At 42.7% G+C, this 23,861-nt stretch overlaps 1 protein-coding gene across 2 annotated transcripts in view; it reads left to right on the top strand.

Annotated features, from left to right (window-relative positions):
* The window catches only part of HSD17B3 (hydroxysteroid 17-beta dehydrogenase 3), a 160,938-nt gene extending 141,910 nt beyond the window's left edge, over positions 1 to 19,028 (top strand). For both annotated transcript variants that reach the window (XM_069745461.1, XM_069745460.1), the window contains 2 exons: positions 15,088 to 15,237; positions 18,506 to 19,028. In XM_069745461.1, the coding sequence (XP_069601562.1) occupies positions 15,088 to 15,237; positions 18,506 to 18,604 (249 nt within the window). In that variant the 3' untranslated portion in view covers positions 18,605 to 19,028. The remainder of the gene's footprint in view (positions 1 to 15,087; positions 15,238 to 18,505) is intronic.
* The last annotated feature ends 4,833 nt before the right edge of the window (positions 19,029 to 23,861 follow it).

Raw genomic sequence — 23,861 nt, 5'->3', positions numbered from 1 at the left:
TGAGTATTTTGTGATATCACCACATGCTACACGGTCATTGGGTACCTAATACTCTAGGAAGTGATATGATGTAGTAAATTTACATAAGAACTGCCTCTAACACATAATTTCCTCCTGGTGGCAAAGGAGCTTGTTGGGGATGATAAAGTGTATTGATGTTATGGGCACTTTCAGGCTTGCACTGGTAGAGGATGTTATGGCTAACTCTGTTATTTGGAACATTGGCTAGTTTTATTATGGACCACTAGTGATGTCTCTGTGGGCTGCACTTTAAAAAGCAGGATGACACTTGCTCTGGCAACTGAGCCTCTAAAAAAATAATTTCATTATTTCATTATTACCCATACAATATTAGGAAAACTGTGGCCAGCATTGATATATCAAAAGTCCGTCAGAGACAAATATGTGGGGGGTAAGTTGGGAGAAATGGCAAATTGTCAATCAAATGCTTGGCGGACAATTGTCTCATGTGTATGGCCAGGTTGAAATCTTGAAAAGTGTTTTTATGCCCAGTACTAACATAGGTGTAAGAAACTGCTTAATTTCAGCTTTTGCAGCTTCCATATTGAAATGTTCAATGCTTACTCATTAGACCGATCCTATTAATACTAAGTAAGTATTTTTAAGTACTTCATTAGTATTCCCGATAATAACTTCCAATGCATGATGCAATTCTATATTTTCCAATGGTTCTGCCTTAGGCATTACATATGAACTCACCCTCAATTATCAGCATCAATTAGCACATTTATTTGGATTATAGGGAACATCAAGTGGTTAATAAAATATTATTATAAGGTGTCTGGTGAATATACCCCATTTCTGTGCTGGCTTCTTACCTAGTACTGTTGTTACTATTTTGCCTATAATGGAAATGAAACCCTAGGTAAAAGAACAACCCCTCAATTGAGCAACACTAAATATTCACTGATTTATTAAGTGAACTCAGCCTGGAATGATGCTGTAAGAACAATACTCACTGACTTATTAGATAAATTCTGCCTGGAATGATGCTGTAAGCACAATTAAAATGGCTAACAGATTCCTGTAAACCATTTACAAGTTCCACATTTCTTATAACACTTTATAAACCTAATAGCAAATTACTTGTGTTAGATACTAGACTGTGATGTTAATTGACAAACATACAGTTGTGTTCAAAAGTTTACATACCCCAGCAGAATTTTTGCTTTCTTGGCCTGTTTTATACAGTTCAACTACCTTTTCCGGTAGATCTGTTGACAATTCTCACAATGACTCACAATCCAGAACTGATAGTGGCTGGATGAAAGATGAAAGAGTCTGTCTGGATCCCAGAAACTCACTCAGCTTTTATGCACACACACTGATTACAAGCAAACAGGTCACAGGTGAGGATGTTACTTTTAGTAGCCATTCAAACCCATTTGTGCCAACTTCTGTGCATGTTATCAGGCCAAAATCACCAGGGAATATGAACTTTTGATCAGGGTCATTTGGATGTTTTGGGTTGTCATTATGATTTAAAAAGAGAAAAAAAACAGTAGTTTGACAATAAATGACTTCACCCAACCTCTAACCATGAGTGGAGGAAATGTTTTGGTGTTATCATTCATATTCTCTGAAAAAAGGTGAAGAAAGCAAAAATTCTGCCAGGATATGTAAACTTTTGAGCACAACTGTATAAAAGAGAAGTCAAATCTTGGTACAGGAGTTTACATATACAGTGGCATGTAAAAGATTGGACACCCCAGGTTAAAATGACTGTTATTGTGAACAGATTAGCAAGTTGAAGATGAAATGATCTCTAAAATGCCAAAGTTAAAGAAGACACATTTGCTTTGTATTTTAGGTAAACAAATGTATATATTGTTATTTTTTATCTTTTACAAAAATGCAAAAAGGAAAATGGGCCAATGCAAAAGGTTGGGCATCCTTGGGTATAAGTGTGCTCAAATAACTTTGACCAAAGTTTGATACCTTAATTAGCCTGTTAGGGTTATGTCTTGTTCAACATCATTATTAGGAAAGGCCAGGTGATGTAAATTTTCCAGCTTTAGGGTATATGCACACGTTGCAGATTTGCCTGCGGATTTTTCCACACAGAATCTGCATCTCTTGGCATAAAAAAACAGGTTAAAAATCCCAAAACAAGAAACACTATAAAATACCGCGCAACGAAAAAAAATCCCATGGGAGTTGGGGGTTCGATTAACTGAAAATGAATACGCAGAAGGTACTGCTGTGCTCTATAGAGTCAATCACTAGCTGTTTGATCACACTTATAACTTCGTATGGTAAGTACTCCTATTCAATCATCCCTATGTTAATCCTGCGTTACCAGATTAGCATACATACGTGTTTCACATACCTTAGTAGCGTGTGGAGTCTAATGCTGTGTGGAAGGGCTCCAGCAAGCGTTTGTGCAACCAGTACTTGTTGGTCTCTGCAGAGCCGAGGCAAGTGTGCACGTACCCGGTATAGCTTGTAGGCAGAGCAAGAGGTGGAGAGGAAAATGTTGAAGTGAGTAGAGCCTGAGGCGCCCCGGCCGGCGGCGTCCCTTGATACACGCGGAGATACAAAAAAGATGGCCGCTGTTGCGCAGTCGCAGGACTACGATGTGACGTCACTGGACAACGGAGTAGCAGAAGGGTCAAAATTAACCAACGCGTTTCGAAGTGGAACGCACTTCTTCATCACCCTGGACTCAAAGAAAGAAGAATGGCCGCCACAGGGATTGGTCACCAAGTTTCAAACGAGTCACCCGATACAACAACCGCAAACGATAGGAGAAGATACAACACCAGAAGGGGAGATGGGTGAGATGAATATCATTAATCTGTCCTCATATAGTCTATCCGATGCTGAAAGGGTGTTGTTATCCAGGGGTCTGTCTTTTTCCCCAATGAACACCCTTGACAAATTTGGGTTAACGAAGGACTTGTATTTATTTTGTAGACAACTGACTTTCAGATTACTGTATCAAAACCCCTCAATATTGGATGACCTAACAGATATGTATAGACAGCTCTTGCGGGATCTGATGGAGCTTCTTGAGGAAAATGAGAACTACCAAGGTAGGCGCAAATTTGGTGGCAGGTTGGCATCTCAAGCCACCCCGTCATTTTCCCTGTTCCCAGCCATCCAAATCTTTTTTGAAAAAACTAGTAGGGACATTCAGAATCTAAGGATAGATAGATTTGGTCAAAATAATCTGTCCAAAGAAGAGGAACAGGCCCTATCAAAATTAAAATCCAATGAACTCTTTGAGATTAAGGAGACAGAGAAGGGGGGCAACATAGTGCTGTGGCCCAAGGATATGTATAGTAAGGAAGCTAAGAGACAATTGGGTAATCCACAGCACTATGTTGCCTTACCTTTGTGTTGTGAATTCTGTTGTCGGGCTCCCTCCTGTGGTCATGAATGGTACTTCGGCTGGTTCTGTCCATGGACTTCCTCTGGTGGGTGTTTCTGAGTTTCCTTCCACAGGTGATGAGGTTAATTCGTTAGCTGGCTGCTCTATTTAACTCCACTTAGATCTTTGCTCCATGCCACCTGTCAATGTTCCAGTATTGGTCTAGTTCACTTCTGGATCGTTCTTGTGACCTGTCTTCCCAGCAGAAGTTAAGTTCCTGCTTGTTTTTCTTTGGTTTGCTATTTTTCTGTCCAGCTTGCTATTTTTATTGTTGTCTTGCTTGCTGGAAGCTCTGGGACGCAGAGGGAGCGCCTCCGCACCGTGAATCGGCGCGGAGGGTCTTTTTGCGCCCTCTGCGTGGTCTTTTTGTAGGTTTTTGTGCTGACCGCAAAGCAACCTTTCCTATCCTCAGTCTGTTCAGTAAGTCGGGCCTCACTTTGCTAAATCTATTTCATCTCTGTGTTTGTATTTTCATCTTTACTCACAGTCATTATATGTGGGGGGCTGCCTTTTCCTTTGGGGAATTTCTCTGAGGCAAGGTAGGCTTTATTTTTCTATCTTCAGGGCTAGCTAGTTCCTTAGGCTGTGCCGAGTTGCATAGGGAGCGTTAGGAGCAATCCACGGCTATTTCTAGTGTGTGTGATAGGATTAGGGATTGCGGTCAGCAGAGTTCCCACGTCCCAGAGCTCGTCCTTTATTATCAGTAACTATCAGGTCATTCCGTGTGCTCTTAACCACCAGGTCCATTATTGTCCTGACCACCAGGTCATAACAGTACAGGTGGCCCAAAGTACTAATGCATCTCAATAGAGGGATAAGAGAAGTTCTGAGACCATTTTTTTTTCTTTGCAGTGTGTTTTGTCTCTCTTTTCCCCTTTACCTCTGGGTGGTTCAGGACACAGGTGTAAACATGGACATTCCAGTTCTGTCCTCTTGGATGGATAATCTCACTACAAGGGTACAAAACATTCAAGATTTTGTGGTTCAGAATCCGATGTCAGAGCCTAGGATTCCAATTCCTGATTTGTTTTTTGGTGATAGATCTAAGTTCTTGAATTTCAAAAATAATTGTAAATTGTTTCTTGCCTTGAAACCTCGCTCCTCAGGTGACCCTGTTCAACAAGTAAAGATCATTATTTCTTTGTTACGTGGTGACCCTCAAGACTGGGCATTTTCCCTTGCACCAGGAGATCCGGTATTGCGTGATGTTGATGCGTTTTTCCTGGCGCTTGGATTGCTTTATGACGAACCTATTTCAGTGGATTAGGCAGAGAAAATCTTGCTGGCTCTGTGTCAGGGTCAGGATGAAGCGGAGATATGTTGTCAGAAGTTTAGAAAGTGGTCTGTGCTCACTCAGTGGAATGAATGTGTCCTGGCAGCAATCTTCAGAAAGGGTCTCTCTGAAGCCCTTAAGGATGTCATGGTGGGATTTCCCATGCCTGCTGGTCTGAATGAGTCTATGTCTTTGGCCATTCAGATCGATCGACGCTTGCGTGAGCGTAAAGCTGTGCACCATTTGGCGGTACTATCTGAGCATGGGCCTGAGCCTATGCAATGTGATAGGACTTTGACCAGAGCTGAACGGCAAGAACACAGACGTCGGAATGAGCTATGTTTTTACTGTGGTGATTCCACTCATGCTATCTCCGATTGTCCTAAGCGCACTAAGCGGTTCGCTAGGTCTGCCACCATTGGTACGGTACAGTCGAAATTTCTATTGTCTGATTTGCTCTTTGTCATCCTATTCTGTTATGGCATTTGTGGATTCAGGCGCTGCCCTGAATTTGATGGACTTGGAGTATGCTAGGCGCTGTGGTTTTTTCTTGGAGCCCTTGCAGTATCCTATTCCATTGAGAGGAATTGATGCTACACCTTTGGCCAAGAATAAGCCTCAGTACTGGACGCAATTGACCATGTGCATGGCTCCTGCACATCAGGAGGATATCCGCTTTCTGGTGTTGCATAATCTGCATGATGTGGTCGTTTTGGGGTTGCCATGGCTACAGGTTCATAATCCAGTATTGGACTGGAAATCTATGTCTGTGTCCAGCTGGGGTTGCCAGGGGGTACATGGTGATGTTCCATGTTTGTCTATTTCGTCTTCCACTCCTTCTGAAGTTCCAGAGTTTTTGTCGGATTATCGGGATGTATTTGATGAGCCCAAAGCCAGTGCCCTACCTCCTCATAGGGATTGCGATTGTGCAATTAATTTGATTCTTGGTAGTAAGTTTCCTAAGGGCCGATTGTTCAATTTATCTGTGCCAGAACACGCCGCTATGCGGAGTTATATAAAGGAATCCTTGGAGAAAGGCCATATTCGCCCGTCGTCATCACCGTTAGGAGCAGGGTTCTTTTTTGTGGCCAAGAAGGATGGTTCTTTGAGACCTTGTATTGATTACCGCCTTCTTAATAAAATTAGCGTCAAATTTCAGTATCCTTTGCCGTTGCTGTCTGATTTGTTTGCTCGGATTAAAGGGGCTAGTTGGTTCACCAAGATAGATCTTCGAGGGGCGTATAATCTTGTGCGTATTAAACAAGGCGATGAATGGAAAACAGCATTTAATACGCCCGAGGGCCATTTTGAGTACCTGGTTATGCCATTCGGGCTTTCCAGTGCTCCATCAGTATTTCAGTCCTTTATGCATAACATCTTCCGAGAGTACCTGGATAAATTCCTGATTGTATATTTGGATGATATTTTGGTCTTTTCGGATGATTGGGAGTCTCATGTGCAGCAGGTCAGAATGGTGTTCCAGGTCCTTCGTGCGAATTCCTTGTTTGTGAAGGGGTCAAAGTGTCTCTTTGGAGTTCAGAAGGTTTCATTTTTGGGGTTCATTTTTTCCCCTTCTACTATTGAGATGGACCCTGTTAAAGTCCAGGCCATTTACGATTGGACTCAGCCGACATCTGTGAAGAGCCTGCAAAAGTTCCTGGGCTTTGCTAATTTTTATCGGCGCTTCATCGCTAATTTTTCTAGTGTTGCTAAACCGTTGACTGATTTGACCAAGAAGGGTGCTGATGTGGTCAATTGGTCTTCTGCAGCTGTGGAGGTTTTCGGGAGTTGAAGCGTCGTTTTTCTTCTGCCCCTGTGTTGTGCCAGCCAGATGTTTCGCTCCCATTTCAGGTTGAGGTTGATGCTTCTGAGATTGGAGCAGGGGCTGTTTTGTCGCAAAGAAGTTCTGATGGCTCGGTGATGAAGCCATGTGCTTTCTTTTCTAGAAAGTTTTCGCCTGCTGAGCGTAATTATGATGTTGGTAATCGTGAGTTGTTGGCCATGAAGTGGGCATTCGAGGAGTGGCGTCATTGGCTTGAAGGAGCCAAGCATCGCGTGGTGGTCTTGACAGATCACAAGAATTTGACTTATCTTGAGTCTGCCAAACGGTTGAATCCGAGACAGGCTCGATGGTCGTTATTTTTCTCCCGTTTTGATTTTGTGGTTTCGTACCTTCCGGGCTCTAAGAATGTGAAGGCTGATGCCCTGTCAAGGAGTTTTGTGCCTGACTCTCCGGGTGTTCCTGAGCCGGCGGGTATTCTCAAAGAGGGGGTAATTTTGTCTGCCATCTCCCCTGATTTGCGGCGGGTACTGCAAAAATTTCAGGCTGATAGACCTGACCGTTGCCCAGTGGAGAAACTGTTTGTCCCTGATAGATGGACTAGTAGAGTTATCTCTGAGATTCATTGTTCAGTGTTGGCTGGGCATCCTGGAATCTTTGGTACCAGAGATTTGGTGGCTAGATCCTTTTGGTGGCCGTCTTTGTCACGGGATGTGCGTTCTTTTGTGCAGTCCTGTGGGACTTGTGCGCGGGCTAAGCCCTGCTGTTCTCATGCCAGTGGGTTGCTTTTGCCCTTGCCGGTCCTGAAGAGGCCCTGGACGCATATTTCTATGGATTTTATTTCGGATCTCCCCGTCTCTCAAAAGATGTCGGTCATTTGGGTGGTTTGTGATCGCTTTTCTAAGATGGTCCATTTGGTACCTTTGTCTAAATTGCCTTCCTCCTCTGATTTGGTGCCATTATTTTTCCAGCATGTGGTTTGTTTACATGGTATCCCGGAGAACATCGTTTCTGACAGAGGTTCCCAGTTTGTTTCGAGGTTTTGGCGATCCTTTTGTGCTAGGATGGGCATTGATTTGTCTTTTTCCTCGGCTTTCCATCCTCAGACAAATGGCCAAACCGAACGAACTAATCAAACTTTGGAAACATATCTGAGATGCTTTGTTTCTGCTGATCAGGATGATTGGGTGTCCTTTTTGCCATTGGCTGAGTTCGCCCTTAATAATCGGGCCAGCTCGGCTACTTTGGTTTCGCCATTTTTCTGCAATTCTGGTTTCCATCCTCGTTTCTCTTCAGGGCAGGTTAAGTCTTCGGACTGTCCTGGTGTAGATACTGTGGTGGATAGGTTGCAGCAGATTTGGACTCATGTGGTGGACAATTTGACATTGTCCCAGGAGAAGGCTCAACGTTTCGCTAACAGCCGGCGCTGTGTGGGTCCCCGACTTCGTGTTTGGGATTTGGTTTGGTTGTCGTCTCGTTATGTTCCTATGAAGGTTTCCTCTCCTAAGTTTAAGCCTCGTTTCATTGGTCCGTATAAGATTTCTGAGGTTATCAATCCTGTGTCATTTCGTTTGGCCCTTCCTGCTTCTTTTGCCATCCATAATGTGTTCCATAGGCTGTTATTGCGGAGATACGTGGCGCCTGTGGTTCCATCCGTTGATCCTCCTGCGCCGGTGTTGGTCGAGGGGGAGTTGGAGTATGTGGTGGAGAAGATTTTGGATTCTCCTATTTCGAGACGGAAACTCCAGTACCTGGTCAAGTGGAAGGGTTATGGTCAGGAAGATAATTCCTGGGTTTTTGCCTCTGATGTTCATGCTGCCAATCTGGTTCGTGCCTTTCATTTGGCTCATCCTGGTCGGCCTGGGGGCTCTGGTGAGGGTTCGGTGACCCCTCCTCAAGGGGGGAATACTGTTGTGAATTCTGTTGTCGGGCTCCCTCCTGTGGTCATGAATGGTACTTCGGCTGGTTCTGTCCATGGACTTCCTCTGGTGGGTGTTTCTGAGTTTCCTTCCACAGGTGACGAGGTTAATTCGTTAGCTGGCTGCTCTATTTAACTCCACTTAGATCTTTGCTCCATGCCACCTGTCAATGTTCCAGCATTGGTCTAGTTCACTTCTGGATCGTTCTTGTGACCTGTCTTCCCAGCAGAAGTTAAGTTCCTGCTTGTTTTTCTTTGGTTTGCTATTTTTCTGTCCAGCTTGCTATTTTTATTGTTGTCTTGCTTGCTGGAAGCTCTGGGACGCAGAGGGAGCGCCTCCGCACCGTGAGTCGGTGCGGAGGGTCTTTTTGCACCCTCTGCGTGGTCTTTTTGTAGTTTTTTGTGCTGACCGCAAAGCAACCTTTCCTATCCTCAGTCTGTTCAGTAAGTCGGGCCTCACTTTGCTAAATCTATTTCATCTCTGTGTTTGTATTTTCATCTTTACTCACAGTCATTATATGTGGGGGGCTGCCTTTTCCTTTGGGGAATTTCTCTGAGGCAAGGTAGGCTTTATTTTTCTATCTTCAGGGCTAGCTAGTTCCTTAGGCTGTGCCGAGTTGCATAGGGAGCGTTAGGAGCAATCCACGGCTATTTCTAGTGTGTGTGATAGGATTAGGGATTGCGGTCAGCAGAGTTCCCACGTCCCAGAGCTCGTCCTTTATTATCAGTAACTATCAGGTCATTCCGTGTGCTCTTAACCACCAGGTCCATTATTGTCCTGACCACCAGGTCATAACACCTTTGGACCTGACGGTGGTGTTTAAATCTAGTTTGGATAGACTCTTGGGTAATGCCCACTCTCTAAACATCATAGACAAAAAAGAATTGGATTTCCTGACGGTCAAGCACTCGGTTGTTCCAACGTTTTATATGTTACCGAAGGTGCATAAATCTTTGTCTGATCCTCCGGGTAGGCCCATTTTTTGGGGAATCGGGGGTCTCTATGAGAAATTCTGTATCTATCTTGACTTCTTTCTACAGCCCATCATCCTCAAACTGGATTCATACATACGTGACTCATCATTTCTGATTCAACAGTTGGACCCCTTGATGAGTATACAAGTATCAAGCATGACTTAGGTATTTCTGCCGTGGCATATTTTTTGGACAAGTTCTCAACGGAAAATAGGGGTCACGACCCATTTATTTTGGACCTTTTGAGAATGATTTCATAAAAGAGCTACTTTATTCTTGACAGAGTTTTCAACAAACAGGGGTCAGGAACAGCTATGGGGGCTTTGTGCGCGCCCTGATATGCGAATCTTTTTTTGGGGTGGTGGGAGGAGACTCAGGTGGCAAAGAATAGGTACTTTCATGAGAATGTTTTAAAATGGTACCGATTCATTGATGATATTATTTTTTTCTGGACAGGTTCAGCAGAAGCTTTGGAAAATTTTGTTGAGGAGCTGAATACCAGTCAATGCAACATTCGACTAACATCTTGTTATTCTACCAGCTCGGTCGATTTCCTGGACCTGAAAATTATGATTCGGGATAATCGGATCAATACCACTCTCTTCCGTAAAAGGATGGCCTCTAATAATGTATTGCATTATTCAAGTTTTCATCCGAACCACCTACGCAACAGCATCCCAAAAGGACAGTTCCTGCGCCTTAGGAGGAATTGTAGCACTATGTCGGATTTTCAGGATAAAACAAGATCACTTACAAACCGTTTTCAGGAACAGGGTTACCCACGTAAAATCATCTCAAGGGCGTTCGAATATTCCCGACAGAGACCAATAGAAGAAGTCCTACAAACACGGTTAAGAACCAGCTCAAACCAACTGAGCCTTATAACTAAATTTAACAATCAGTGGGGTGATGTTCATCAAATAATGGAGGGAAACTGGGGGATCCTGCTGAATGACATAAGGCTCAAGGCACTTATCCCAAGTAAACCGAGGGTAGTGGCAAGAAGAGCAAGAAACCTATCTGTATCACCAGAGCCCCTGGAGAGCGGTCGCATCAGCTGATGTGACAGTTCTCCATGGGAGATCGCCGTGGGACAATCGTATTAATTGGATTACATCGGACACAGGGAGTATATTGTTAGTTTATTATTTTCATTTTTTTTCAGGTGAGCGATGGTTTCGGGAATTAAGTGTAAATGGTGAGTATGAACTATATATGTACTGTATGTGTTTTTTTTTCTTTACATTCAACACATTAGCCGGATGATGGGACTACTACTGGCCCATCATTGGCTAATGTGTCAATCACTGTCACTGTAGCATGCATAGTGGATGCGACTTATAGTCCCATCGGATGATGCCTGCACACACAATCACACACTAACACAGCCCTGGCCGACCACTGGACAGCAAGCAGACCCCCGGACAGCCCCGCAGATCCCCGCGCAGCCTCGGCAGACCCCCGGGCAACGAGCAGACCCCACACAGCCCCGGCAGACCCCCACAGACCCATGAACAGCCCACAGACCCCCGGACAGCTTCGCAGACCCCCCACACACAGCCCTGCCATCCCCACACACAGCCCCACCGACCCTCACTGACATAGCACACAGCCCCGCCGACCCAAGCACAGCCCCGCCGACCCAAGCACAGCCCTGCCGACCCTGCACACAGCCCCGCAGACCCACACACAGACATTCAGACCCTGCCCACACACACAGACATGGACACAGTCACTGCCTACACTCTGCCCACACACTTCCCTCCTCCCGGGCCGCAGCATTTCCCGAACCACATCCGCAGCAAAACTGCAGATCTTTTTTACATCTGCGGTCTTCCTGCGGATTGGCCTGACACAATGGAAGCCAATGGGTGCAGAAACACTGAAGTTCCGCACAATGAATTGACATGCTGCGGAAAAAAGCTGCAAATGCGCGCGTTTGTTTTGCAGCATGCGCACGTTTTTGAATTTACCATTAACATTGTGCGCACAGTGCACTGCGGATTTAAGACCATTTTGTGCATCCAAAAACACCATGGCAATGCATCAAAAACCACAACGTGTGCACGTACCCTTATAAAAACCCAGCCTTTCCTAACTGTGTGCCAAAAAACAGCAGCCGCGGGTTCTTCTAAGCAGCTGCCTAGCAGTCTTAAAATTAAAATGGTGGAGGCCCACAAAGCAGGAGATGGCTACCAGAAGATAGTAAAGAATTTTAAAGTTGCCCTTTCCTCAGTTCAAAATGTAATTAAGAAATGGCAGTTAACAGGAACAGTATAGGTCAAGATAAGGTCTGGAAGACCAATCAAAATTTCAGTGATAGCTGTTCGTAAGATTGCTAGAGAGGCAAATTAAAACCCCTGATTGACTGCAAAAGACCTTCAGAAAGATTTACCAAAGTCTGGAATTGTGATACATTGTTTTACTGTTCAGAGACACCTGCACAAATATCGCAGTAATAGAAGAGTCAACAGAAGAAAACCTCTCCTGCATCCTCATCATGAAATTCAGTATCAGACGTTTGCAATGGAATTTCATCAAATTCTTGATGCGAAAGTAACACCATCTGTAAAAAAGCTGAAGTTGAAAAGAGGATGGCTTCTACAAATGGATAATGATCCTAGACAAATGTCAAAATCCTCAATAGACTACCTCAAAGGGATCAAACTGAAGCTTTTACAATGGTCCTCACAGTCCCCTGATCTGAACATCATTGAAAATCAAGTGGCTAGACCTCAAAATAGCTGTGCATGCAAGATGACCCAGGAATCTCACAGAACTAAATTTTCCAAGGAAGAATGTATGAAAATCCCTCAAACAAGAATTGAAAGATTCTTGGCTTGCTATAAAAAGCAATTAGAAGCTGCTATACTTGCAAAAGGGGTGCTACTAGGTAGTAATCATGCAGGGTGCCCAAATTTTTGCATCGGCCCATTTTCCTATTTGTAATCTTTAAAATGTAAAAGATGAAAATATATAATTTTTTTGCCTGAAATACAAGGTAAATATGTCACTTTTAACGTTATCCATTTTAGAGATCATTTAATCTTCAACTTGCTTAAAGGTACCTTCACACTGAGCAACTTTACAACGAGAACGACAACGATCCGTGACGTTGCAACGTCCTGGATAGCGATCTCGTTGTGTTTGACATACAGCAGCGATCAGGATCCTGCTGTGACATCGCTGGTCGTAGCTGAAGGTCCAGAACTTTATTTGGTCGTCAGGTCAGCGTGATTCGTCATGTTTGACAGCAAAAGCAACGATGCCTGCAATGTTTTTTCACGGAGCTAACAACCAGTGATAACGATAAAGGTACCATCACACATAACGATATCGTTAACGATATCGTTGCTTTTTGTGACGTAGCAACGATATCGTTAAGGAAATCGTTTTGTGTGACAGCGACCAACGATCAGGCCCCTGCTGGGAGATCGTTGGTCGCTGAGGAAAGTCCAGAACTTTATTTCGTCGCTGGACTTCCCGCTGACATCGCTGGATCGGCGTGTGTGACACCGATCCAGCGATGTCTTCACTGGTAACCAGGGTAAATATCGGGTTACTAAATGCAGGGCCGCGCTTAGTAACCCGATGTTTACCCTGGTTACCAGCATAAACGTTAAAAAAACAAACACTACATACTTACCTTCTGCTGTCTGTCCCCGGCGCTGTGCTTCTCTGCACTCCTCCTGCATCCTGTGTCAGCGCCGGCCAGCCGGAAAGCACAGCGGTGACGTTACCGCTCTGCTTTCCGGCTGACTGGCGCTGACAGTGCAGAGGAAAGCAGAGCGCCGGAGGACAGACACGGAATGTAAGTATGTAGTGTTTGTTTTTTTAACGTTTACGCTGGTAACCAGGGTAAACATCGGGTTACTAAGCACGGCCCTGCGCTTAGTAACCCGATGTTTACCCTGGTTACCGGGGACCTCGGGATCGTTGGTCGCTGGAGAGCTGTCTGTGTGACAGCTCTCCAGCGACCAAACAGCGACGCTGCAGCGATCGACCTCGTTGTCGGTATCGCTGCAGCGTCGCTTAGTGTGACGGTACCTTAAATGCGTCACTGGATCGCGCCTGCATCGTTCTGGAGTTGTTGTTTTTGACATCTCTACAGCGACCTAACAGCGACGCTCCAGCGATCTAGTTTAGGTCGGATTGTTGTCTATATCGCTGGAGCGTCGCTAAATGTGACGGTACCTTAACTGTTCAAAATAACACTAATTTTGACCAGGGGAGTCCATACCTTTACATGCCACTGTATGGGGACCAGAGGTAATAGTTGCACCCAGGCATTGCAGCTTTATTAGGCCCAAAATATCCTCTTCCACATGAAATGACACTAGTAATATAAATGGCAAATGGTAGATTGGACCCTTTAATTTTATGTTACATTTATGACCAAAACAATGTATTTGACTAAATGCTATTTTGTACAGCTACTAGGAAAATAATATATATGATTCTGGTTTAATGGGCACCTATGCTCATAAAGAGGACCTTTCACCAGTTTTAGAATGTTAAGCTAGCCACATCATGGAATAGTGGCTGTAGAGCTGAGTAAAACATAGTTGTTCATTTTTAATTTATCATTACAGAGATATAAGCTTGTAAAGTCAAGGTTCTAATATACAGGTCTGGCAAAAATTAAGAGACCACTGCACAATGTTCAGATTCTCCGATTTTTCGCTTTACAGGTGTATTTTTGAGTAAAATGTACATTTTTCTTTTACTCTTTAAATTTCTGACAATATGTCTCCGAATTTCCAAGCAATAAATTTAGTATTTTTTTCAGAAAAGGAGAAATCGTCAAAATAAAAAAAATAAAAAATTGCTTTCAGACCTCAAATAATGCAAAGAAAACAAGTTCATAATCATTTAGAAACAACAATACTAATGTTTTAACTCAGGAAGAGTTCAGAAATCAAATTTTTGTGGAATAACCATGATTTTTAATCACAGCTTTCATGCGTCTTGGCATGCTTACCACTAGTCTTTCACACTGCCCCTGGCACAAAAATTTAAGTTCTTCTTTGTTTGATGGCTTGTGACTGTTCATCATCCTCTTGATTACATTCCAGAGGTTTTCAATGGGGTTCAGGTCTGGAGATTGGACTGCCCATGACAGGGCTTTTAATGTGGTGGTCTCTTAATTTTTGCCAGAGCTGTATATTTTGTCCAAGGGCATTACCAAACACTTTTTCACTGAGAGACATATACTTTATCTCCTGCATTATGTTGGCCAATCACAGGTAGGCAACAATATACAGGAGTATAAAGAACACGCCCCCAACAATAGACTATAACGGGTTTCTCTGGTGAGATATGTAAAGACAGTTTGTTCTCCTCACTGGTCTCACTGCAGAGCCATGCATGATTTCAAGTGCTAAAGTAGAGTAGAGACTACTAACACCCTACAGCTTTCATCTCAGGGCAGTCTGTTTGGGGGAGAGGCAGTAAAGCAGAGCTGGGCTTTGTAGTATTACAAACACATCTGCAGCTGCAGCTCTCCTGACACAGTACTGTCAGTTCAGTTATACTCCCCTCCCACCATAGTGACTGCCATGCAATGTAAGCTGAAAGTGTTCGCAATCTCTGCTTTGCTATCTGAAAACAGCTACATTTACAAAGTTGACATAAAGAAAAATATAACAATAATCTATTTATTATGTAATGAAAAGAGATTGCAATAATTTGCTGATAATGTACTTTCCATCAGTATTTTAATCTGTCTGTTTTTTATCTCCTTACAGGCTGTTACTCCATTTGGAGTTTCTACTCCTATGACCAAAAACCAAAACACAAATATAATAACAAAATCTCCAAGAGACTTTGTACAAGAGTCACTAAATCATGTTACACGTGGAAATGAGACATTTGGTTGCCTTGCACATGCAGTTTTGGTAAATTCAATTAAGAACTGTGCATGTTCAGCTATTCTTAATTTATAGAATTAAATATTAAATTAAATATATGTAAAAATAACACTTAACAATAAAGTTAGTTGTAGAAAAGTGGAGAACAAGGAGCATACAGTAGGAGTGTATGTAAACGGTATCTTTATTAGTATAAACATTAAAGTAGCAATCAGTAATACATCGTTATATTAATATTCCAATCAATAACAGAAAGAGAGCTGCCACCCCTTTTCACCCCAGTAAATAGTAGGTAGTTAAACAGGGAAAAACCAGTCCCCATATGCAATGTAAAATTGGTAAGCCCATATAGAGAAGATGTATCAGGCAATATAGCCACATGTACTAACATAAATAGAAAATCATCAATTGTCTAGGACGTAACATCATCTATTGATGATGGTCTTACCAGAAACAGGGGGAGAAGGAGAGGCACAACCGGAAAAGAAGCCCCGATGAGCGTTTTGCGGCACTGCCACGCCGCTTTCTCAAAGGGATATAAAGTTAGATCGTCCAGGACCTTCTAATAACCCCCCGACCCCAGTTACATGTACATACCCAGCCAATCATAGCGGCACAAGCGGTGCATGCGCACTGCGACAGCCAGGTCCCTGCATGAAGACAGGGCGTCAAGCCAAGTGCGCAGGCGCGGGGAAAATGTCCCGGAGTGGGCGCACAAAGCACAAAGACGCCCGCCAACATGCCGGAGCCGGCCATACACAGTGCGATGCGCACGGCCACAAGGAGGAGCATGCTGCAGAAGGTATAATAACCGCAAACAGGATGGAAAGACAATACCATATAGTCATTTATACTTCTAGTCCACAATATTCTCAAGAAAGGCACTTAATAATATAAAGATAAATGCAATCCTCAGAAAGGACTATATAAGTATATAGAAGTCCATTCACGTTATGCGGGCAATAAGCGGCATGTTCTTGTCCATAGTTGGTGTCCGTGATTGCAGATGGCGGGGGTGGTGATCAGTTAAGTCCATACGGAGCAGAGGGAGTCAAAAACAGGACCCATAGGTTGGAAATTTTACTGATAATGGAAAGAGAAAAAAGAATTAAAAACAAGATAAAAACAGAACAATAAATCCGAAAGAAAATGATGGGGTACAAAATGATGGAAAAAGAAAAAAAGAACCAAAGAGTTAAATAAAACAAAACATACTAAAGATAAGAGGCAAAGCTCAAAGATTCATAAAGACCTCTAGGTGTCAGAGTATCTAGCAATACAATCCATTTGGTTTCGATCTGTGCCAAACGTTTTTTATGGTCACCAAAATACAATAAAAAACGTTTGGCACAGATCGAAACCAAATAGATTGTATTGCTAGATACTCTGACACCTAAAGCATCAAGAAATTGAAGGGATAGCAGTACTATTTAACAAAGAGAGAAGATTGATCCTGCTTCCAATTGTGATGATAATAGAAAAAAACATATCTTCATACCTTAAAATGCATACACGTTGAAAACATGTGTGTATGTGAATAGGGAAAGAACATCCTGAGAAACCAAACAAATTTCAAAAACAAGCCTCGTTCTTAAACTTTGTCTGAGCTTGGCCCGTACTATTTAACAGCTACTACAACTTCATAACTTCTTTCTACACAACATGTGTCGTGTGCATTGCTGTTCCATGCACAATGGATGGCTAAGAGGACCACTGTACAGAATAAGAAATTAGTTTCCTTTTTTTGTTGAAGTTCGGCAAAGATCTCAGAGATCAGACCACCAGCAAATCAGATTGCTATGATTTTTCATATCTTCCGTGCCATAAGATTTGTAGATGGGAATGCCTCTTTGAGAATTTCGTTTGCCAAACGAAAGCATGATAATTATCCTTTTTTTTGTCCTTTTTTTTAGCTCTTGAAACATTTATTTTAAAGTGTTCATAAGTAGAGATGTTCATCCATGTTTGCCACTTCTGTGGTGTAAGGCCCACATTTTGTTTAAATGTTGACACTCCTGGTTGGGTGTCCATCTGCTGCATTGGGTGTAGTGGAAGACTATTGGTCCCTATTATACTATTTCTACTGTTGTGAAATTGATGCCACTTTGATGGTGTCCGTCAATAATTTTTGGAAATGTGAACACTCCTGGCTGGGTCTCCTTCATGTGTGTTGCCTGTAGCAGTAGGCCTCAGAGACCATCAGGCCTCCACTTCCTTGGACTCAACTACTCTAGTTACTATCCTTAAATTTTTCTGACAATGGTAGTCTAGAAAACTGATATTTGTGCCACCTGCGTGTGGCTCAGCATGAAAGCAGGTAGAGGTGTTGCATGTGGTATCAGGGCTCCCAGCACAGGCGGCCTACACCAATCCCTAACCCACCTCATCTTACTGTGATGTTCAATTGAATTCTGTAAATGCTGTCCCAGACCCCGATACCTCATGCTGCAGTGCCATGCTACAATTTTTACTATGGGTGAATTGAGGCCACTTTCCTTGTGTCTGTCCCTCATTTGATGTGTTTTGGCAGCATTTGGGGCTGCTATAAGGTGATGTGCATGCGTTTGTTTTTGGCTCCCAATGATTGTAATGGCGTTCAGCTATGTTCGGCAAATATTCAACAAATTAATTAGCGAATATTGCAAATTGTAATCTGAACTCAACACTGAAATATTCACTCATCTCTAGTCAGGACATTGTTGGACAATGATTGGCTAGCTGCAATGTGCAAATATAAAGTTAGGGGGAAAAAATGACTGTTTACATGGACACCACACCTCCTGAGCTCTGCAAACCCCCTCCCCTCATCAAACATGTGTCAAACGCTCATGATACACCACCATTATCGTTGCTAAAGTGCTGAAAATACTTTTGTGGCAACGCAAATATTTTCCAGCACTTTTTACCGAAGGTTACCGATTTTTTTCCGATTTTATAAAATTTTGCTCGTGTTTCCTATCACAAATCCGAAAGTGCCATATTCATGCCGAATTTATGTTTGGCAATCATTTTCCAAACAAATTCGCTCATCACTATTCATAAACCATACTTAGGTATTAAAGACTCAGGTATATATTCTTTTACAATAGATGACCCAAATCTCACTCTAGTATTTTGTGGAACACCCAGTATTTTAAATCAAACTAATACAAAAAATTCAAAAAGTTCAAAACTTATAAGGGGTCAACAACCTTTTTATCTCTACCACTCTAAGTTTAATTTTGATATGCCATTTTTAATTCTAACAACACATAATATAATGACTGAATTGTAAATATTTTTGTTTTTTTTCCAGGGAAGTATTATGAAACAAGTTCCACTGTCGGTGCTCCACAGCGATAGGGTACAAAAGAGTTTTCTGAAAATATTGGAAGAAATAGATAAAAAAAAGTAAATTGGTTGGAAGACAAAACCTAAGCTGGCTACCAAGACTGGATCCATATTCCAGGAGCCTATAGGCATTAAATGTTTAGCATCTTATGAACTCCTAGTAAATAAAAAAAAAGACACCAAAGCAACATATACTGTAGGTGTGTTCCTATGGAAGAAAAACATTTACTATAAAAGGCACATTACAGATCTTTATTGTGGTATATATGGAGACTGGTGGTGTGAATGACATAAGAAAACAGCCATTATGCATGTAATCATTGGTCTCCATTGCTTTTGTGCAGAGCATCTACACTACAGTTTTTATACTTTGCCATACCAGTTTATAGTGCACATAAAAGCTATTGCGAATGTATAAAGAAAAAACTGACAATTGAGATCCAAAATATAGCATTTGTAAATTACTTCATGATGCACCCTGAATTTTTGTTTGCCGTAGCAATTTAAGTAAATTGGTAGTTCATGAAGTTGTAGTTCAAATGCAAAGTAAACTGTGTTCTGAAATAACCGAGCTATGTCAATGCCATAGCATGCCTCACAAGTTATTTTTTATGATTCCTAAGTCTATAGATAGCAAGACGCAGTTCAAAAGTGAATCTGTCCTTTAGGGCTCATACTCACTTGCACGAGACTCGGATGACTCTCGCACAGCAATACCTGTCGCTACTGCCGGCACTCAGATCGGAGCGTGCGGCCGCATAGGAATGCATGCAGCTGCACGCTCCGCTCCTCCGTGCCAGGTGCAGTGTCGGGTATTGCCATGCGAGACTCATCCGAGACTCGCACAAGTGAGTATGAGCCCTGAAAGTGTGACTAAACTTTTCGACAAACTGGAGACGCTGTATATCTGATGAGGTCTTAGTTCTGAGACCCCTGCAAACACTCAAACAACTTTTTTAACCCTTAGTGACAGAGCCAATTTGGTGCTTAATGACCAAGCCAATTTTTACAATTCTGACCACTGTCACTTTATGAGGTTATAACTCTGGAATGCTTTAATGGATCCCACTGATTCTGAGAATGTTTTCTTGTGACATATTGTACTTCATGTTAGTGGTAAAATTTCTTTGATATTACTTGCGTTTATTTATGAAAAAAACAGAAATATGGCAAAAAATGTTAAAACTTTGCAATTCTCAAAATTTGAATTTTGATGCCCTTAAATCAGAGAGATATGTCACACAAAGATAGTTTATAAATAACATTTTCCACATGTCTACTTTACATCAGCACAATTTTGGAAACAATTTTTTTGTTAGGAAGTTATAAGGATTAAAAGTTGACCAGTGATTTCTCATTTTTACAACAAAATTTACAAAACCATTTTTTAGGGAGCATCTCACATTTAAAGTCACTTTAAGGGGTGTTCATGACAGAAAATACCCAAAAGTGACACCATTCAAAAAACTGCACCCCTCAAGGTGCTCAAAACCACAGGAAGTGAAGCAATGTGGAAGGAAAAAATTAACATTTAACTTTTTTTACAAACATTTTACTTCAGAGCCATTTTTTTATTTTCACAAGTGTAAAAGAAGAAAATGAACCACAAAATTTGTTGTGCAATTTCTCCTGAATACGCCGATATCGAATATGTGGGCGTAAACCACTGTTTGGGCGCACCGCAGAACTTGGAAGAGAAGGAGTGCCGTTTGACTTTTTCAATGCAGAATTGGCTGGAATTGAGATCGGACGCCATGTTGTGTTTAGAGAGCCCCTGATGTGCCTAACCAGTGGAAACACCCCACAACTGACACCATTTTGGAAACTAGACCCCTTAAGGAAATTATCTAGATGTGTGGTGAGCACTTTGAACCCCCAAGTGATTCACAGAAGTTTATAACGTAACATAGTAACATAGTAACATAGTTAGTAAGGCCGAAAAAAGACATTTGTCCATCCAGTTCAGCCTATATTCCATTATAATAAATACCCAGATCTACGTCCTTCTACAGAACCTAATAATTGTATGATACAATATTGTTCTGCTCCAGGAAGACATCCAGGCCTCTCTTGAACCCCTCGACTGAGTTCGCCATCACCACCTCCTCAGGCAAGCAATTCCAGATTCTCACTGCCCTAACAGTAAAGAATCCTCTTCTATGTTGGTGGAAAAACCTTCTCTCCTCCAGACGCAAAGAATGCCCTCTTGTGCCCGTCACCTTCCTTGGTATAAACAGATCCTCAGCGAGATATTTGTATTGTCCCCTTATATACTTATACATGGTTATTAGATCGCCCCTCAGTCGTCTTTTTTCTAGACTAAATAATCCTAATTATAGGTAGAGCCGTGAAAATAAAAAAAATCGAATTTTTTCCACAGAAATGATTTTTTTGCCCCCAAATTGTTATTTTTATAATGGTAACAAGAGAAATTAGACAACTAAAGATGTTGTGCAATTTGTCCTGAGTACAACTATACCCCATATGTGGGGGTAAACCACTGTTTGGGCACATGGCAGAGCTCGGAAGGGAAGGAGCGCTGTTTGACTTTTTCAATGCAGAATTGGCTGTAATTGAGATCAAACGCTATGTTGTGTTTGGAGAACCCCTGATGTGCCTAAACAGTGGAAACCCCCCACAAGTGACACCATTTTGGAAACTAGACCCCTAAGGAATTTAAATAGATGTGTGGTGTGCACTTTTAATCCCCAAGTGCTTCACAGAAGTTTATAACGTAGAGCCGTGAAAATAAAAAATCTTTTTTTTCCTCAAAAATTAATTTTTAGCCCGCAATGTTTTACTTTCACAAGGGTAACAGGAGAAATTGGACCCCAAAACTTGCTGTCCAGTTTGTCCTGAGTACGCCGATACCCCATATGAGGGAGGTACCACTGTTTGGGCGCACAGCGGGGCTCGGAAGGGAAGTAGTGACGTTTTAAAATGTAGACTTTGATAGAATGGTCTGTGGGCATCATGTTGCATTTGCAGAGCCCCTGACGTACCTAAACAGTAGAAACCTCCCACCAGTGACCCCATTTTGAAAACTAGACCCCCCAAGGAGCTTATCTAGATGTGTGGTGAGCACTATAAACCCCCAAGTGCTTCACAGAAGTTTATAACATAGAGCCGTAAAAATAAAAAAAATCACATTTTTTCCACAAAAATGATATTTTCACCCTCAAATTTTTACTTTCACAAGAGTAACAGGAGAAATTGGACCATGAAAGTTATTGTGCAATTTGTCCTGAGTACGTTGATACCTTATATGGGGGAGACACCCCTGTTTGGGCACATGGCAGAGCTCGGAAGGGAAGGAGCGGCGTTTAGGAATGCAGACTTTGATAGAATGGTCTGCGGGCGTCATGTTGCATTTGCAGAGCCCCTGATGTGCCTAAACAGTAGCAATCCCCCACAAGTGACCCCATTTTGGAAACTAGACCCCTCGAGGAACTTATCTCGAAGTGTGGTGAGAACTATGAACCCCCAAGTGTTTCACAGAAGTTTATAACGTAGAGCCATTAAAATAAAAAATCTTTTTCTCCACAAAAATGATTTTTTAGCCCCCAATTTTTTTTTATTTTCCTAAGGGTAGCAGGACAAACTGACCCCAAAATGTCCAATTTGTCCTGAGTACGCTGAAGCCCCATATGTGAGGATAAACCACGGTTTGGGTGCACGGCAGAGCTCAGAAGGGAGGGAGCACCATTTGACTTTTTCAACACAAAATTGGCTGGAATCAGTGGTGGAGCCATGTCGCGTTTGGAGACCCCCTGATGTACCTAAACAGTGGAAACCCCCAATTCTAACTCCAACCCTAACCCCAACACCCCCTAACCCTAATACCAACACTAACCATAACCCTAATCACAACCCTAACCTCAACACACCCCTAATCCCATCCCTAACCATAACTCTAATCACAACCCTAACCCCAACACACCCTAATCCTAATCCCAACCCTAACCCTAATCACAACCCTAACCCCAACACACCCCTAACCCTAATCCCAACTCTAACCATAACCCTAATCCCAAACCTAACCCTAATCCTAACCCCAACCCTAACCCTAATCCCATCCCTAACCATAACCCTAATCCCAAACCTATCCCTAATCCCAAACCTAAGGCTTCTTTTACACTGACAAGTTTTTTTGCGGCCCGTTATTGCGGGACTTTTTTGCGGGCTGTATTGCCCCAATTTTCACGGTCTGCCGCAATAACGGACTGCAAAAAACTTGTGGATCGCAGTTTTTTGGGTTTGCAATACTATTTTATTGTATTGGAATAAAAAGTCGGTCTGCAAAACTGGAAGTCATGGTGCCCCACAAAAACAGCCTTCCGTTGTTTTTGCAGCCCCATTGAATTACAATGGGGGCCGTGTCCGTAAGCCGTGAAAAATATTGAGCAGGCTCGATATTTTTCACAGCCGTAAATACCGCCCTCACGGCCATACAGCATAGGGTGCTCCGTGGAACTATTGAGGCCCATTTATGCGGCCCCATAGAAATCTATTGGGTCAGCAAAAACGGGACGCAAAACCACGGTAAGTGTAAAAGAAGCCTTAACCTAATCCTAACCCTAATTTTAGCACCAACCCTAACCATAATTTTAGCCCCAACCCTAACCCTAACTTTAGACCAACTCTAACCCTAATGGGAAAATGGAAATAAATACATGGTCTTTATTTTATTATTTTTCCCTAAGGGGGTAATAAAGGTGGGTTTATTTACTATTTTTTTTATTTTTATCACAGTAACCAAAATGAACCAATAAGAAAAATCTTCCTATTGTTCCAGGGTGCCGGCCGGTAGATCTCGGCGGGCGCACTGCCCATGTGCCCGCCATTTTTTCCCCGATGAAGATGGCGGCACCCACCGGAGGAAGCAGGAGGCCGAGGAGCACTGGGAGGTATGGGGGGATTGGGGACCCTATTTCTCTCTCTTCTGATGTGCGATCACATCAGGAGAAATTAAATGGCACATCGAACTTTTTTTGCGGCCGCCACTACACGGGTAATACCGGCGATCACAAAATCGGGGTCGGTAAAAACCGTCCCGAATCATGTTCTCTGGGGACTTGGCTACCCCTGGCAGCCGAAATCCCAGAGAAAATCTGACTCTGGGGGACACTAAACACTATACACGGTCTTAGGACAGAGACCCCCACCAATGCACAGGGCTATTAAGGGTCTCCAATATGTCAAAAAACTAAAAACCTACAAAGGTGACCCGGGACCATATCAGAGGACAGAGAAAAGGGGTCCCAGATAGCCCCCCGATACTCACCTATCTCCCCCGGTGCTCCTCGTGGCTCCCGGTGGGC

This window comes from Ranitomeya imitator, chromosome 1 (assembly GCF_032444005.1).
Source record: "Ranitomeya imitator isolate aRanImi1 chromosome 1, aRanImi1.pri, whole genome shotgun sequence".
Classification (NCBI taxonomy): Eukaryota; Metazoa; Chordata; class Amphibia; order Anura; family Dendrobatidae; genus Ranitomeya; species Ranitomeya imitator.
Note: the sequence above shows the minus strand (reverse complement) of the source record. Positions and strands in the feature narration are given on the sequence as shown.